General features: G+C 37.1%; 1 protein-coding gene across 3 annotated transcripts; it reads left to right on the forward strand.

The window, feature by feature from the left end:
• The first annotated feature begins 2,171 nt into the window (after nucleotides 1-2,171).
• LOC118343677 (APO protein 4, mitochondrial-like) lies at nucleotides 2,172-7,777 on the forward strand. Of its 3 annotated transcripts, XR_004797602.1 has the most exons (7): nucleotides 2,172-2,247; nucleotides 2,340-2,430; nucleotides 2,540-3,033; nucleotides 5,129-5,391; nucleotides 5,788-5,825; nucleotides 5,998-7,330; nucleotides 7,423-7,777. XR_004797602.1 is itself a non-coding variant. In XM_035682866.1 (6 exons), the coding sequence occupies exons 4-5, from the start codon at nucleotides 5,138-5,140 to the stop codon at nucleotides 6,728-6,730; spliced, it is 987 nt and encodes a 328-aa protein (XP_035538759.1). In that variant the 5' UTR covers nucleotides 2,177-2,247; nucleotides 2,340-2,430; nucleotides 2,861-3,033; nucleotides 5,129-5,137; the 3' UTR covers nucleotides 6,731-7,330; nucleotides 7,423-7,777. The 3 variants fall into 3 exon arrangements, 2 of the variants coding, with proteins under 2 accessions (XP_035538759.1, XP_035538760.1); XM_035682866.1 differs by lacking the exon at nucleotides 5,788-5,825 and having other exon boundaries at nucleotides 2,177-2,247; nucleotides 2,861-3,033; XM_035682867.1 differs by lacking the exons at nucleotides 2,172-2,247; nucleotides 2,340-2,430; nucleotides 5,788-5,825 and adding an exon at nucleotides 4,669-4,777 and having other exon boundaries at nucleotides 2,707-3,033.
• The last annotated feature ends 5,030 nt before the right edge of the window (nucleotides 7,778-12,807 follow it).

The raw sequence follows: 12,807 nt of genomic DNA on the forward strand, positions 1-12,807 counted from the left end.
AAGATAATTTCCGGAGGATCACAAAGCTGAAAAAGGCGACGTCTGAGCAACACCACAGTGTATTTCAAATACCCACTTTTCAACGGAGACAAACGAAGACCCCAAAATGATAGGGTAGGGCCTAGAGAGGTCGGTGAAGCCAATGGTAGTGGTGGTTTGCCGTGGGTGGCGGCGCAAGGGGTGTTTTTAGGCCAAAAAGGCCGAAATCGGAGATGGGCTTGGTTGTGCTTCACCGGTGACGGATCGGAGCCGGGGTTGGGTCCATTGGGTTGCCAAGAGGTCGGGGATGAAGTGGTAGGAAGATGGTGGCCAATGGTGGCGCGACGGCGGCGCGCGAAGGAAATGAAGCCGCAGCAGGGTGTTGCGCGTGGAGGCTAATGGCGGCGAGATAGGGGCTGAGATTCACGGGGAAGGGTCGCCGGCCGATGGGGAGGGGAACGGAAGGGGCGGTGTTGGTCACGGGAGGCGCACGGCTGCGCTGGGTGGAAGAGAAAGAAACAGACGGAAGAGAGAGGGAGGGGGCTGGGCTTCGCGGCGCGCGGGAAAGGAAAATACTGGGAGAAGAAAAAGAAAAGAAAGAAAAGAAATGGAGGAAAAGAAAAATAGGGGAAAAGAAATGAGGTCCAATCCTCATAACTTGGGTCACGAAAATGATCCAACGGAAACGATTTTAAAACCACAAATTAAATAAAATAATTTAAACGTAATGGTAAAGTCAAATTGAAATAATTAAATCTCACAGTAATTAATTTAAATATTAAAAGCAATTTAAATACACAACATTAAATAAATATTAAGAAAGCACATAAAAATAATTTTCACCAAATTAAAATCATAGAAATAAACTCACTAAAAATCCAACCAATTTTAAAATAAGAGGATAAATTTTTGAATAAATAATAAAAATCCTTCAGTAAAAATACACTAAAATACGGGATGTTACATAGGCCCCCTTAAGTACTTCCCATAATAAACTCAATTATTCTAAACTAATAAAATAAGTTCTTTAAATGAATTAAATAAGTTGAAACCCTTCAAGAGCCCAAAGCCTTTAAGTCTTGTCGTTGCACTCTTCCATAGGTGATCAAATGAATTAAAACTGGATCTTCATCCTTCAAGCCCCATCTTGAATGTTGGGCTCTTGCTAAACTCTTCCCAAGTGGATTGCATCAATCATTGCATTGTCACATTGATCTTCTTGGCCCATCTGGAAGTTGCAAATGATCTTTAAGACTAGGCCCATCTTGATTCCCATCACTCGTGTTGGGTCATGCCGGAGACAGTAGTGGCGATGCTGGCTAGTTGGACATATCTAAGAGGCAATCATGGAAAATGCTTCCTATTTGTATCAGAGGTGTGTGTGGCAGGAGCACAATAAACGAACGTTCGAGGACAAAGAGAGATTGATGGAGGAACTAAAATCTTTCTTTTTAGAATTCTTTGTACTTGGGCTATAGCCATTAATTTTAATGGTCAAGATTTTCATAACTTCCTACTTAGGGCATTGATTGTACTGAACATGGCTTTGCCCATTCTCTTATAAAAAAAAAAAGTAAAAAAAAAAAATTTTTGAGTTCCTTCTAGAATTCTTTGTTCACCGTACAATGATCCTCATAGAACTGCAGCTCGGCTTACCATCACCAGACACATGGTCAGCCAAATCCCTTCCAATCATTATAGCAAATATCCCAATTCCCTACAAATATTCCTCCATCCATTACTCTACTTTCCTTATTACAATTGGAAACATAACATTATGAAACAACATTTTGGGATTCCCTTGACCAGTGTTCGATATACCTTAGAAGAGCAATTTTTGTGGATTATTATTATTCTCGAGAAAGGAACTGGGGATTATTGAACTTGGAGCTGCTCTATTTCAATTTTCTACATGTTAGCATTTTTTTTTGTTTGTTTCGTTTCGCCCAAAATCAATTATTCCAGAAATCAGAGTTTTCGACGAGAAAAATTCTAAATTCAGGCCCGTTGTTTTAACACACCCCACACATCCATCAACGTATCTATTGTCTAACAATTTGAATTTTACAGCAAGCCAAATCCCTTCTTTGCCACTGCCATACACAACGACTTTAACCTGGGATACCTAAAGCTTTAAAAGCTTTCAATCCCAACCTTCCCCCTCCACTGTCGTGTTGCCGAAATTGAGACGTTAGAATGGACGGTGACATTGCGCCTGTCAACCACACAACTGAGGAAGCCTTGTAATTGTAGATGCTACACAAACTGGTAAATTTATATCTTCCTCGTCTATTCTTCTCTATCGTTCTATGTTATCTAATCCAGATTTTGGCTAATTGAGTTTCTATCATTTACTTCAGTTGTGAGCAGTTTTGATCATAGGATTCGTTGGACAGTGTATTGACAGCTGAGTTTCATGTCTGAACTCAAGACAGATTCCTGTAACTTTTGGTATGTTTTTCTTTCCCTTCAGCTTATATGTTTATTGATTTGATAAATTAGAAACATGGAATTTATTTCTTCTGAACCTGCGAATAAGGTTAGATTTTCACTCTTTCAGAACCTAAACAACAAAATGCTCCACTGGCCCAAACCCATATCCGGAATCACTTAAAAGTTAAATTATTGTCGCTCACCTACTTAGGCCTGTTCAAAAAAATTAACAACCCGCACCCGCCCGATAAATCCATCCGACCCCACCCGTTAAATGCGGGTTCAACTGGACAACGGGTTGGAAATCATCCAACCCGCTGTTTAACGGGCGAAACAGCAGCCCGAGACTTTATCGTCCATTCCAAACTTTGGAATCCAAAGTTCAAACATCCAAACCTAGACCTCTCTCTCTCTCTTTATCTCTCTCCTTCCTCGTTCACGCCTGCAGAAACCGAGTCTCTCTCTCTCCTCGATCGCGCCTCCAAGCAACCGAGTACTCCAAGCAAACACTTCAGCCCTAGCCAGTGGCGTCCGTTCTCTGTCGCCGTCTCCATCGGCGTTCTCCGTCGCTGTTCGTCATCACCGTCGGCCGCAGCTCCAAGATCAAGTCGATTTGCTGAGGTATGTTCCGTTTATCATGCTCCAAATTTCTCTGTCTTCACCTTCTCTGCCCTTCCAATATCTCGTCGTTGCTGGTCTTCCGTTGTGTTAGTTTTATTTGGGGTTTTGATTCGTTGGACCGTTAGTTTTATTTGGGGTTTGCTTAGTTAATCTGGGTCTGATTCTTTCTTTGTTGAACTCGGTCTTGATTTCTCATTTGCTTAAAACACTTGATGTGCATAATGTAGAAATAAACCGCAATGACCATCTAGTGATTATGGTCGTTTAAATGAAGCTCTTTTTACTTTATGAAAACAGAGATACGGAAAAATAGGGAAACCCCATGAGCTTTGAAGGTTGGGATTTGGGTGAATCAACCCTAAAATAATTGTTCACCAAAGAACCTGTAAAGTGTTTGTGTTAAATTCCCACAATCCCAAGAACTGCAGTCAGTGAGTTGGAGTTCCTAACTTCAGTCAAATTTTTTTCTTCTTTTTGTATGTTATTTATAAGATATGGATTTTCGTCATACAGGTCACTGTGCAGACTGATGTGATTAGAATTGAGACACCTCCACCATGTTTTTTTTTAATTTTGTTTATAATTTGATTGTGGAGTCCAGTGGCCAACTGAATCATAGCCATGCTTTGTTTGAGCCAAACCGAGATTGTTTGTTTTATGTTTCATCTGTTTCTCTTTAGCATTTAGAAAAAATTGAATCAGTAGCAGAAGAAAAAGTACAAGATAGAATGAGGGAAGGTCTACGTGGCAGCCAGCTAAAGTAGTATCATAAAAATTCTGAAAACAATATCATGGACAGCAAAAACTTAATTAGTTTATGGATCAGTTTGTGACTGCAGAAGAGAAAAAGAAATTAATTAATTCACCCCAAGATCATGGTTTTGTGGCACACCCTTCCTTCAATACCCTTTTTTTGATCTTGAGGTTTAGTTTTCAATAATAATATTTATGAAGAAAATAAATGTTTGGTCCCCCTAATTCCTCTAAGATAAAATATTTTCTTCTCCAATCATGTCATTTTTTTTAATTAAAGGAGACAGCATAATGATCTTTCTTTCTTATCAAAAAAGGATCAACTCCAATTATTTAGCAGTTCAATGTCACTTTAGACTTGCTGACTTAGCTAATTTGTCTTATTAAGCATAGATGGCTTTTGCTAATTTGGTTAAACATCAAGACTTTTGACAAGATTCTCAGTGCAAAATGCTTTGATGCGGAGACATTAATTGCTAATGCTAGTAATTAGTTTCTGCCTGCCTTTATGCTTCAAGCATATTCATGTTCTACCTCTATCTCTTTAATAGCTGTAGCCTATATATAAGAATATTAAGGGACTTAATTCTTGGCACAGCTAGCTAGCACAGATCAGTCTCGCATAAATATTCCTTGGATGCTAGAGTTTTGACTGAAAATTAAAGTGGTAATTCGTTGAAGAAAACAGGGTTGCATGTGGCTTTCTTTCTTTTTCCACATTATTTTGCTTAGCATAGTGGGTTGGCTGTAGTACTAGAATCTTCGTGAGTCGTGACCGTGTATCTTTGTTTTTTCTTTGCCTTTTACCTTCTTTTCCCTTTTAACATGTATCATTAATATATCATTTAATAAACTTCTTTTTTTTTTCTTTTTTTTTTTCAGAGTTTGATCCCAAATCAAGCTTTATTTATGTTGATGAGGAGTGACTCAAGGCTTATGTCTGCACATTCTATATTTGTTGTTAAAGATTCATGTTTGAGGACTTTTCTAGGTTGTACTCCTTTAAATTATGATGTTTAATGTACTCTTTTAAATTACGATGTTTTTGATACTCCTTTATGTAGCAAAAAGAAAAAAAAAATCTGTTATATTTGGATGCATTACAAGATTGGGCATCTGTACAAATGGGGGTTATTAAAAAAAAATAAAAAGGATAATTTTTACCCAACCCGAGTGGTCCGGGTTGGGTAGGGTTAGATTGTCCTGAACACTGTTGCGGGCTATGAAGGGTTGGGCCAAAATTCTATTAGGCAGGCCAATGTACTGGCCTACACCTACTGCTTGATCTAATGTCTCTTTAAGAACTTATTACTTATTTTATTTTTCTTTATAAATGGTAAAGATTTAGGTCATGGCTTTGTGGAAGAGACTGTGGCAGAATGATTTTGGGCCCTTCATTGGGTGCCTTATCCATGCGAGGCTTTACAGATCCAAGGTGGACCTAAGCAAGCTCAGGCCAATGATTCTAAAACGAATCGAGAGCCGGGCCAAGGAATACCCGGTGCGCGGCATGGTGCCGGTCGCCCAGGAGGTCCTTAAGGCTCGATCAGTCCTCTTCCATGGCGTGTCCACTCTTCTCAAAGTCTTTCCCATCATGGCGTGCAAGTAAGTCCAGCACCTTAAAAAGTTAGCCTTTTCCTATAATGAATGTGGGTGTTCCACTTTATGTATTTGATTGCGATGTATGGTTCCAAATTTCTACTTGTTTCATGATTTACGTGTATTATTTTGTTGATATATATGAGTGGTTAGGTTAACACTCTGGAGTGCTTTTTTTAATGTTTTTGTGAAGATGTAGTTACTTATGCTATCTGATTTGATGCTACTTCATAGGTGAATTGGGTTTTTATGCCCCCTCCCAAATTTCTATGCCTCTCGCTACTAATTAGCTGATATTAATCAACAGCTAATAGGGGGGGAGCATTGTGTGTGCAATTTGTCTCTAACATTCAATGGAGGTCTAACATTGTTTTTATATGCTAAATAAGTCGCACACTGCAGGGGACATGAATCCGTGACCCAACCACCAATCCATTATTGTGAGTGAAGATTCCATTCAGTCCAAAAGTCATTGGCATGTTTACTTGAAGGCTAGTTATTTCCAAAAGATAATGCATCTAACTTGGATGTGACTCTTCTCGGTTTTTTGTAAATGTTCTCTTCTTCCAAGAGGAAATTGAGTCCTCATTTCTTGAAAATATACTTTTGCAGGTTCTGTCTGGAAGTATATATTGGTGAGAAAGGTCACTTAATTCAGACTTGCCACGGTTATAAGCGTCGTGCCAAGAATCGTGTTCATGAATGGATTAGTGGTGGTGTGAATGATATACTTGTTCCAGTAGAAACATTCCATCTACAGAACATGTTCCAAGACGTTATTAAACACCACCAGAGGTTTGATTTTGACCGTGTTCCTGCAGTTGTTGAACTGTGCTTGCAGGCTGGAGCTTATCCTAATGATGAAAATCTATACTCCAGCAGTACGATTGAATGTGTACCTGCTGGAATTGAAGGAGCGGACTCATTGTCGCCTCATGAACTAATGATGGTTGCCAATAGAACCTTCAAAGCATGGGAGATGCTCAGAAGTGGTGTACTGAAGTTGTTGTTGGTTTATCCGGCAAAAGTCTGTAAATACTGTTCAGAAGTCCATGTTGGGCCATCTGGGCACAAGGCTAGGCTTTGTGGAGTATTCAAGTATGAGAGTTGGCGGGGAGGCCACTTTTGGAAGAAAGCAGAAGTAGATGATTTGGTACCTCCTAAGATTGTATGGAGGCGGCGGCCTCAGGATCCTCCTGTCCTTCTGGATGCCCATAGAGACTTTTATGGCCATGCACCAGCAGTGGTGGATCTGTGCGCGCAGGCTGGCGTTATTGTACCAACCAAGTATAATTGTGCGATGAAAGTGCAAGGTTTATCAGGACCTGTTCAACTCAAAGTTTGAAGCATGATATAAGTTGAATTCTTAGCGGGTTGGCTTCAGGGAACTTGATCTGTACATTGGGTATAGCTCAATCCACCCGGAGAGTGACATTTTGGGTCTCTCATAAAAGGTTTATTGGTATGCACTTTTGCTTCCAGCAACAAATTTTGTTAGCATGGCCTCTAACCGAACAAGAAATAGAATAATAGTTTTGAATGAACCCATATATGGTTTAATTGTTATGTTTGTACATTTTTCTTGGTATGGATTTGATAAATATTATCCACTGATTTGCGAACCCCAAGTCCATGTAATGGATGGTCTCCAAACATAGCCACAACAGGACGTAGAGGTCTGCTTACATCCGATGATAAAGAGTCAACCTAAGAGGCCTAGAATGTTGAGAAGAAGAGCTACTGATGAACAACCTATGGCAATTGTTAAGGTACATCCCACAATGGTATACATGAATGTCCTGTACCTATAAAATCCTAATGCAAGGGTGTCGCCTAAAAGAATGAAGAGGCCAAAGCAACATTGCATGTGATTAAACCAACTTCTTCCCAGCCTATGGAGCAAACCCAGGCTTTAGCTACTTCAACACAGTAGCTCAGGCATGTAGTAAGTTTATGATCAATTGCATAACATAGTTCATACATGATGGGATGCCATTTGTGATGTTAATTAGTAACGTTTGCTAAATTGTCTTGCAGAGTGCACCACAACCTATGGAATGCTACCCATGGGTTAAAGCTAAGATCAACATGGGCAATGATTATCTATGAGCAATCTAGTAGTGGTTTTGTTCTAGGAAGGTTATTTTTGAATTATTGGAATAGATTGCAACAAAAGAGTAAGCACTATTGGTGCTTTTTTTTTTTTTTTTTAAAAGATGGAGTAGTGATGCTAGTTGAACAATGGCCGGGGTACTTGATAATGCATTTTTTGATGGTTGCCTTTTTGCTTGATGGAAATGTGAAGTTTATTTGAACAATGTGATGTAATAATGCACTGTGTGTCATGTTTGTCTTTTTTGTATATAAATGAAGTCTGCGATGATTGCATCTTTGACGGTTGTTTTTGTATGGCTATGAAGAATCTGTGTAAGGTTGGTTAAATTGCTTTGTAGGGATGATAATTTTGGATGTCATTTTATATAAGGTTGGTTAAATTGCATTGTAGGGACGAATAAATGGCAATGGACGATTTTGATCCCTACAAAAAAAGTACAGGAACCCGACCTCAGGTCCTGGGGTGCTAGTGATGATGGCCACGGAGAGCAAAGCATTAAAGGGAGCTTGGCACGTGGCTTGCAAAACTTATTTTGAAGAATCAAAAGCAACAAAAATAAAAGACAATGAAAGACAACGCAGGAAGAACAACGAAAAATAAAGTTCGATAGTCACCTGGGATGTCACTCAATTGTGAGTAGAGAATGCCGCTTAACTCCACTAATTGCTGAATCACTCATGTGACCAAGCCACAAGTTTCATTGAAAATGATAACCTAGGAAGCCACTCGACTAAGGGATGGTAGAAGCCACTCAACACTGTCTAATAATAATGGATGTCACTCAACATGACCAAGCCATGTGCTTGCTTAAGGGAGGAAGCCGCTCAACTCCACAAGAATAACACTAAAAAAGTATTTTTCAGTCAAAAAGGTGTTTATTTTTGGTTCATTTCATTCACTTATATAGGAGGTTACATCATTTAATTCTCGCAACCGACATCAGCCCTAATGAGTGGGACCCACTGCTAAACTATTTTTCTCATTTCCGTCATCTTATTTGCAATGAGTAAGTGCAAATTACATCCTCGCAATTAAATTTGGATGTAAAAGTGAAAAAGGCTACTTCTGGATATGTAAGAGTCAGCATATAACTCTATTTTGGTCTCTCTCTCAGTAGTAATTCATTTAGATTGAGGTTGTAATTCAAATATACAGGTTCCCATGGTCAATAGTAAAGTTTATATTATATATAGATCATGTGTATATATATTGATGGTTGAGCCAAAGTTACATGAGTCCAGTGCCATGTAAAAAAGATATAGTTTCCTTTATTCTATTATCCCGAAGAAACTTGTGGTTATCATGTTGATCATGGAAGGTGTTAGATAAAACTGATCGATTTATTTGACATTTACAAGAAATTATTGGAAAATTCTTTGTTTGCCATTGGGTGGTTTGGTTGGTTAGTTGGTTTGTGGGGGCTCCAAAATCAAAGACCATTCCATGCATGCTTTAATTACCTGCATGTCATGAGGACTTTATCCATGCATGATGATGTGTTTTTCCTAATTTGATCCATGCTTCATGACTTGTCAGCCATGAGAACCATAACTAATTGACAAGAAATATGTAGTGAAGGGCAAGATCATGTATTCTGCTATAGCATAATAAATTGCAAAAATTGTCTTCGTATATGGCACTGCAGTATTTAAAATAGCATAAAAGTTGGTAGATATCTATTTATAAAAGAGTCATGCTATACCCATAAGTCTCACACCCTGCACACCCACTTAAAAACATGTCATTTTACCTTTGTATCCTATTTTACTTACAAATATGTTAGGATTCATTTTCATTACGTGGGTAAATGAGTAAAATAACATATTTTTAAATGGGTGTATAGGGTGTGAGGCTTATGCCTAGAATTTTTCTTTATAAAAAAAAAGATATATATATATATATACTCACACACACACTTTCATGCTTTATATCAATACAATAACTTATTACTTACCAAAAAAGTATATATATATATATATATATACACACACACACACACACTTCCATGTATGGCCTTTTGAGATTCAACTCTTGACATTTGGCATTTTCCATGCATCACCCTAGGATATTCTTTTTGGAAAGCCTCATTATTTGTGATTAATGCACTATGGATAATGAAACCTATGTACAACATGTTACAACAATTATCATTAGTAAGCTTTCGAGCCCATGTCACTTCCTTCACCATACAAGTATTAATATTAATGGACATAGTTTTCATCACATTTGCCATCAACTCCCAACATGAATGGCTAGACTTTAGAATAGGTGTATGAAATGAACGATTTGCATTAGTTTGCCCTTTGGTTTTGCTATAATAATGTTCTAGCTAGTACTTTTGCCTTAAATAGATGTTTTCTATTGGCTAATACAGTTAAGCATGGATGAAACTTTTTTTAGGTGGATTTTAGGACACCATGCTTTTGGGGATCAAGAGGGGAATATATATTAATGATGTATTAAAAAATGAAGATTGTCTCAATGAATTAACAATATTACTGCAGCATGTGTTTAATTTTGTAATGTGTCTTTTAGTCCCAAACTTATCATCCATGATGCTGTTTGTAACACCCGGGTCCAGCACCCAGTTTGCTTTCTAAAATTTTCTAGGGTTTTTCTGTATGAAAAGCCCTTTTGGAATAGTTTTATTCCACGAGTTTTCCATGACAAAAATTGGTGGAAAAAAATACTATTTCTTACAAAGTCTACACTTTTTTTGACAACAATCCCTCTCAGGAAAAAATGAGATATGTTGTAGCGAAATCATTTTTCTCATTTCCGTCATCTTATTTGCAATGAGTAAGAATTGGTCACAAAAATAATTTTCCCGGTGCAAATTACATCCTCGCAATTAAATTTGGACGCAATAGTAAAAAGACTACTTTTGGGTATATTTGGCGTTTCATTTCCAGCGAATGAGTATTCTCCGCAAAAAACCATATTTTGCGGCGAGATTTTATTGACCAACATGTTTTGGACGGGAAAAAACTTAATTATGACTTTTTAATTCTCTTACGGCGACATTAGTTTTCTGTTAAAGACAATTCGTTGTATTTAAATATTTGCAATGAATTAAATGTCATCGCAAATTGTCACAATTTAAATCATGAGCTCTTTCCCCTTAATTTTTTTTTTTTTTCACTCGACCACGATACTCTGCCTCCCTCTTCTTGGTGGGTTTTCTGTCATCCATCCTCACACAGTTGCTGCTCCATCCCCACGACGACTAGCCTGTGAGCCTCTCCCACTTCATTCCAAGATTTGCTCGTTGAGAATTTTGATTACTAGGATTTGCTTTCCATTTTAACTATGAAGTGCTTTTTTCTTCTGTTTCCTTTCTCTCCTTGAGCATATTCTTCCTTGACTACTAGGGTTTGCTTTCCATTTAACTAGTTTGCTTTGTTGAGTACCTTTTTTGCATGTTTTGGACTCATTTCTTCCTTTGTTGCATGTTTTTGTTTGAGGACAAATAAAGTTGTAAGTTTGAGGGTGTTTGATGACTTGCATAATTTCTTATATTTGATCACTTCTTAACTTTAAATTTTAGTCTAAATACTCTATTATTGGACTAAAATGCTAAAATGTTAATAGAAATCATTGAAATTAATGTGTATTCTTGAATTGAGTTTCTATTTACTTTGGAATACTTCTAAGCAGATTTTTATGTTTAATTTCAGAGTTTATAAAAGAGCAAGTCCAAACCCATTCGAATTTAAAGGAATTTCAAGTGGGCAAGACGTTCGAACAACCTAACAACCTTCAATGAGTGTAGGACTTTTCAAATAATGATAATGATGGAGTAATTCGGATCGGAGTCCAAAATGCGCTAGCAGATAACATGGACGCACTTTAGTATTTTAATCCTAACTTTTCGCTCCAATATTGGATTGATGCGAATCTTGATGTGTTGGAAAGCTATCTTAAAGGGATACAAAGTTGTCTCTAATAAGGTTTTCCAAATTCGAACTCCTGAAGTACGTACTTGGCTGCCAAGTTGAGTCCTAAAATTTAGGCAATTTTGTGTGTGGAAATATGAAGACATTATGATTTCTTTCCTACCCTATTTAAGCATATCATTAGCACGAAATTAGAGAGTTTTTTGAGAGGGGCATTTCTTTGAAGTTTTTCATTTCAGACGCTGCGGCTTGCGAGGGACGACACTGCAGACTGCGATGAGCATTTTCAGTGTTCATTTTCTTCTATTCTTCTCTTAGAAAAATTATGTTGAATTCATTTATGTTGAATTTAACTTTTAGCATGAACTAAATTTTCTTTACTCTAGGAAAATGATGTAATCTAGTTTCGAATTATGCTTGCTTTTCTTTGTTAATTTGAAGTAATTCTCTTCTATATTTGTGTGATTTATTCTGAGCTTATTGTTTCTAATTAACTGACTATTAATTAGATGATTTTAATCTTGTGATTTCTGTCGAAAAATGGAATTATAGGATAGATCTTGGATATTTCGGCATAGATAAATATAGAAATCGAAAGACTTCTATGAACCTATGTAGTATTAAAATCATTGGTCTTATTGCTTTCTTGCTTTATTAATTTACTTACTCTTATGTAAAATGATGAACAAGAATAATTTCCAATTGACTGTCGAAAGAGGCTTTTGGATGTTTGTGGAGATTTGCTAACAAATAGAGAGAATTAAATGCAATTAGCTAGATGAGTAAAGCATAGTGAGGAATTTGGTGAAATCGATTTCCTAGAAGTTTTCTTTCTCATTGATTTGATCTTTGAACAATATCTTTCTTTTCCTTTGAGTATTTTCTTTGAATTAATTTTATTTTAATCTGCAATTACAAAAATATTAGTGACTTTTCTAGATAAAGTCGAGATTAGTATAATTTCGATATTTGTTAAAAGTAAGTTACCAATCCCCAAGGACAATACTTCTTCTTATCACTTTACTATAACATTATGATACTGCGTACTTGCAGTTTTGCACCAATCAAGTTTTTGGTGTCATTGCTGGTGATTGATTTCTTTTTATTTTTGCCAATATTGATACAAAGTAATCTTGGTTTTAATTTAAAATTTTATTTTATTTTATTTTCCTTTGGGTGTGTTTTTGACGTTGGATGTGCCGTGCTAGAACTTGTGACATTACTCCTTTTGATCCGGAGATTGAAAAAACTCTTAAATCATAAAGAAATAAGAAAGTACTAGCCATGGCTGATGGACAACATGATGCACAGCCACGCACCTTGAAGGATTATGTATGGCTAGTTGTGAATTACAACTACTCGGGTATAAGACGCCATACCATTAATGCCAATAATTTTAAGCTCAAACTA

This window comes from Juglans regia, chromosome 1 (genome assembly GCF_001411555.2).
Source record: "Juglans regia cultivar Chandler chromosome 1, Walnut 2.0, whole genome shotgun sequence".
Taxonomy (NCBI): Eukaryota; Viridiplantae; Streptophyta; class Magnoliopsida; order Fagales; family Juglandaceae; genus Juglans; species Juglans regia.

What these genes read in the sequence shown, in the direction of transcription:
- LOC118343677 (XM_035682866.1), top strand. Translation starts at nt 5,138, where the DNA reads ATGGCTTTGTGGAAGAGACTGTGGCAGAATGATTTTGGGCCCTTCATT. An exon ending in TTTCCCATCATGGCGTGCAA is followed by an intron (nt 5,392 to 5,997) that starts GTAAGTCCAGCA and finishes ATACTTTTGCAG; the next exon opens with GTTCTGTCTGGAAGTATATA.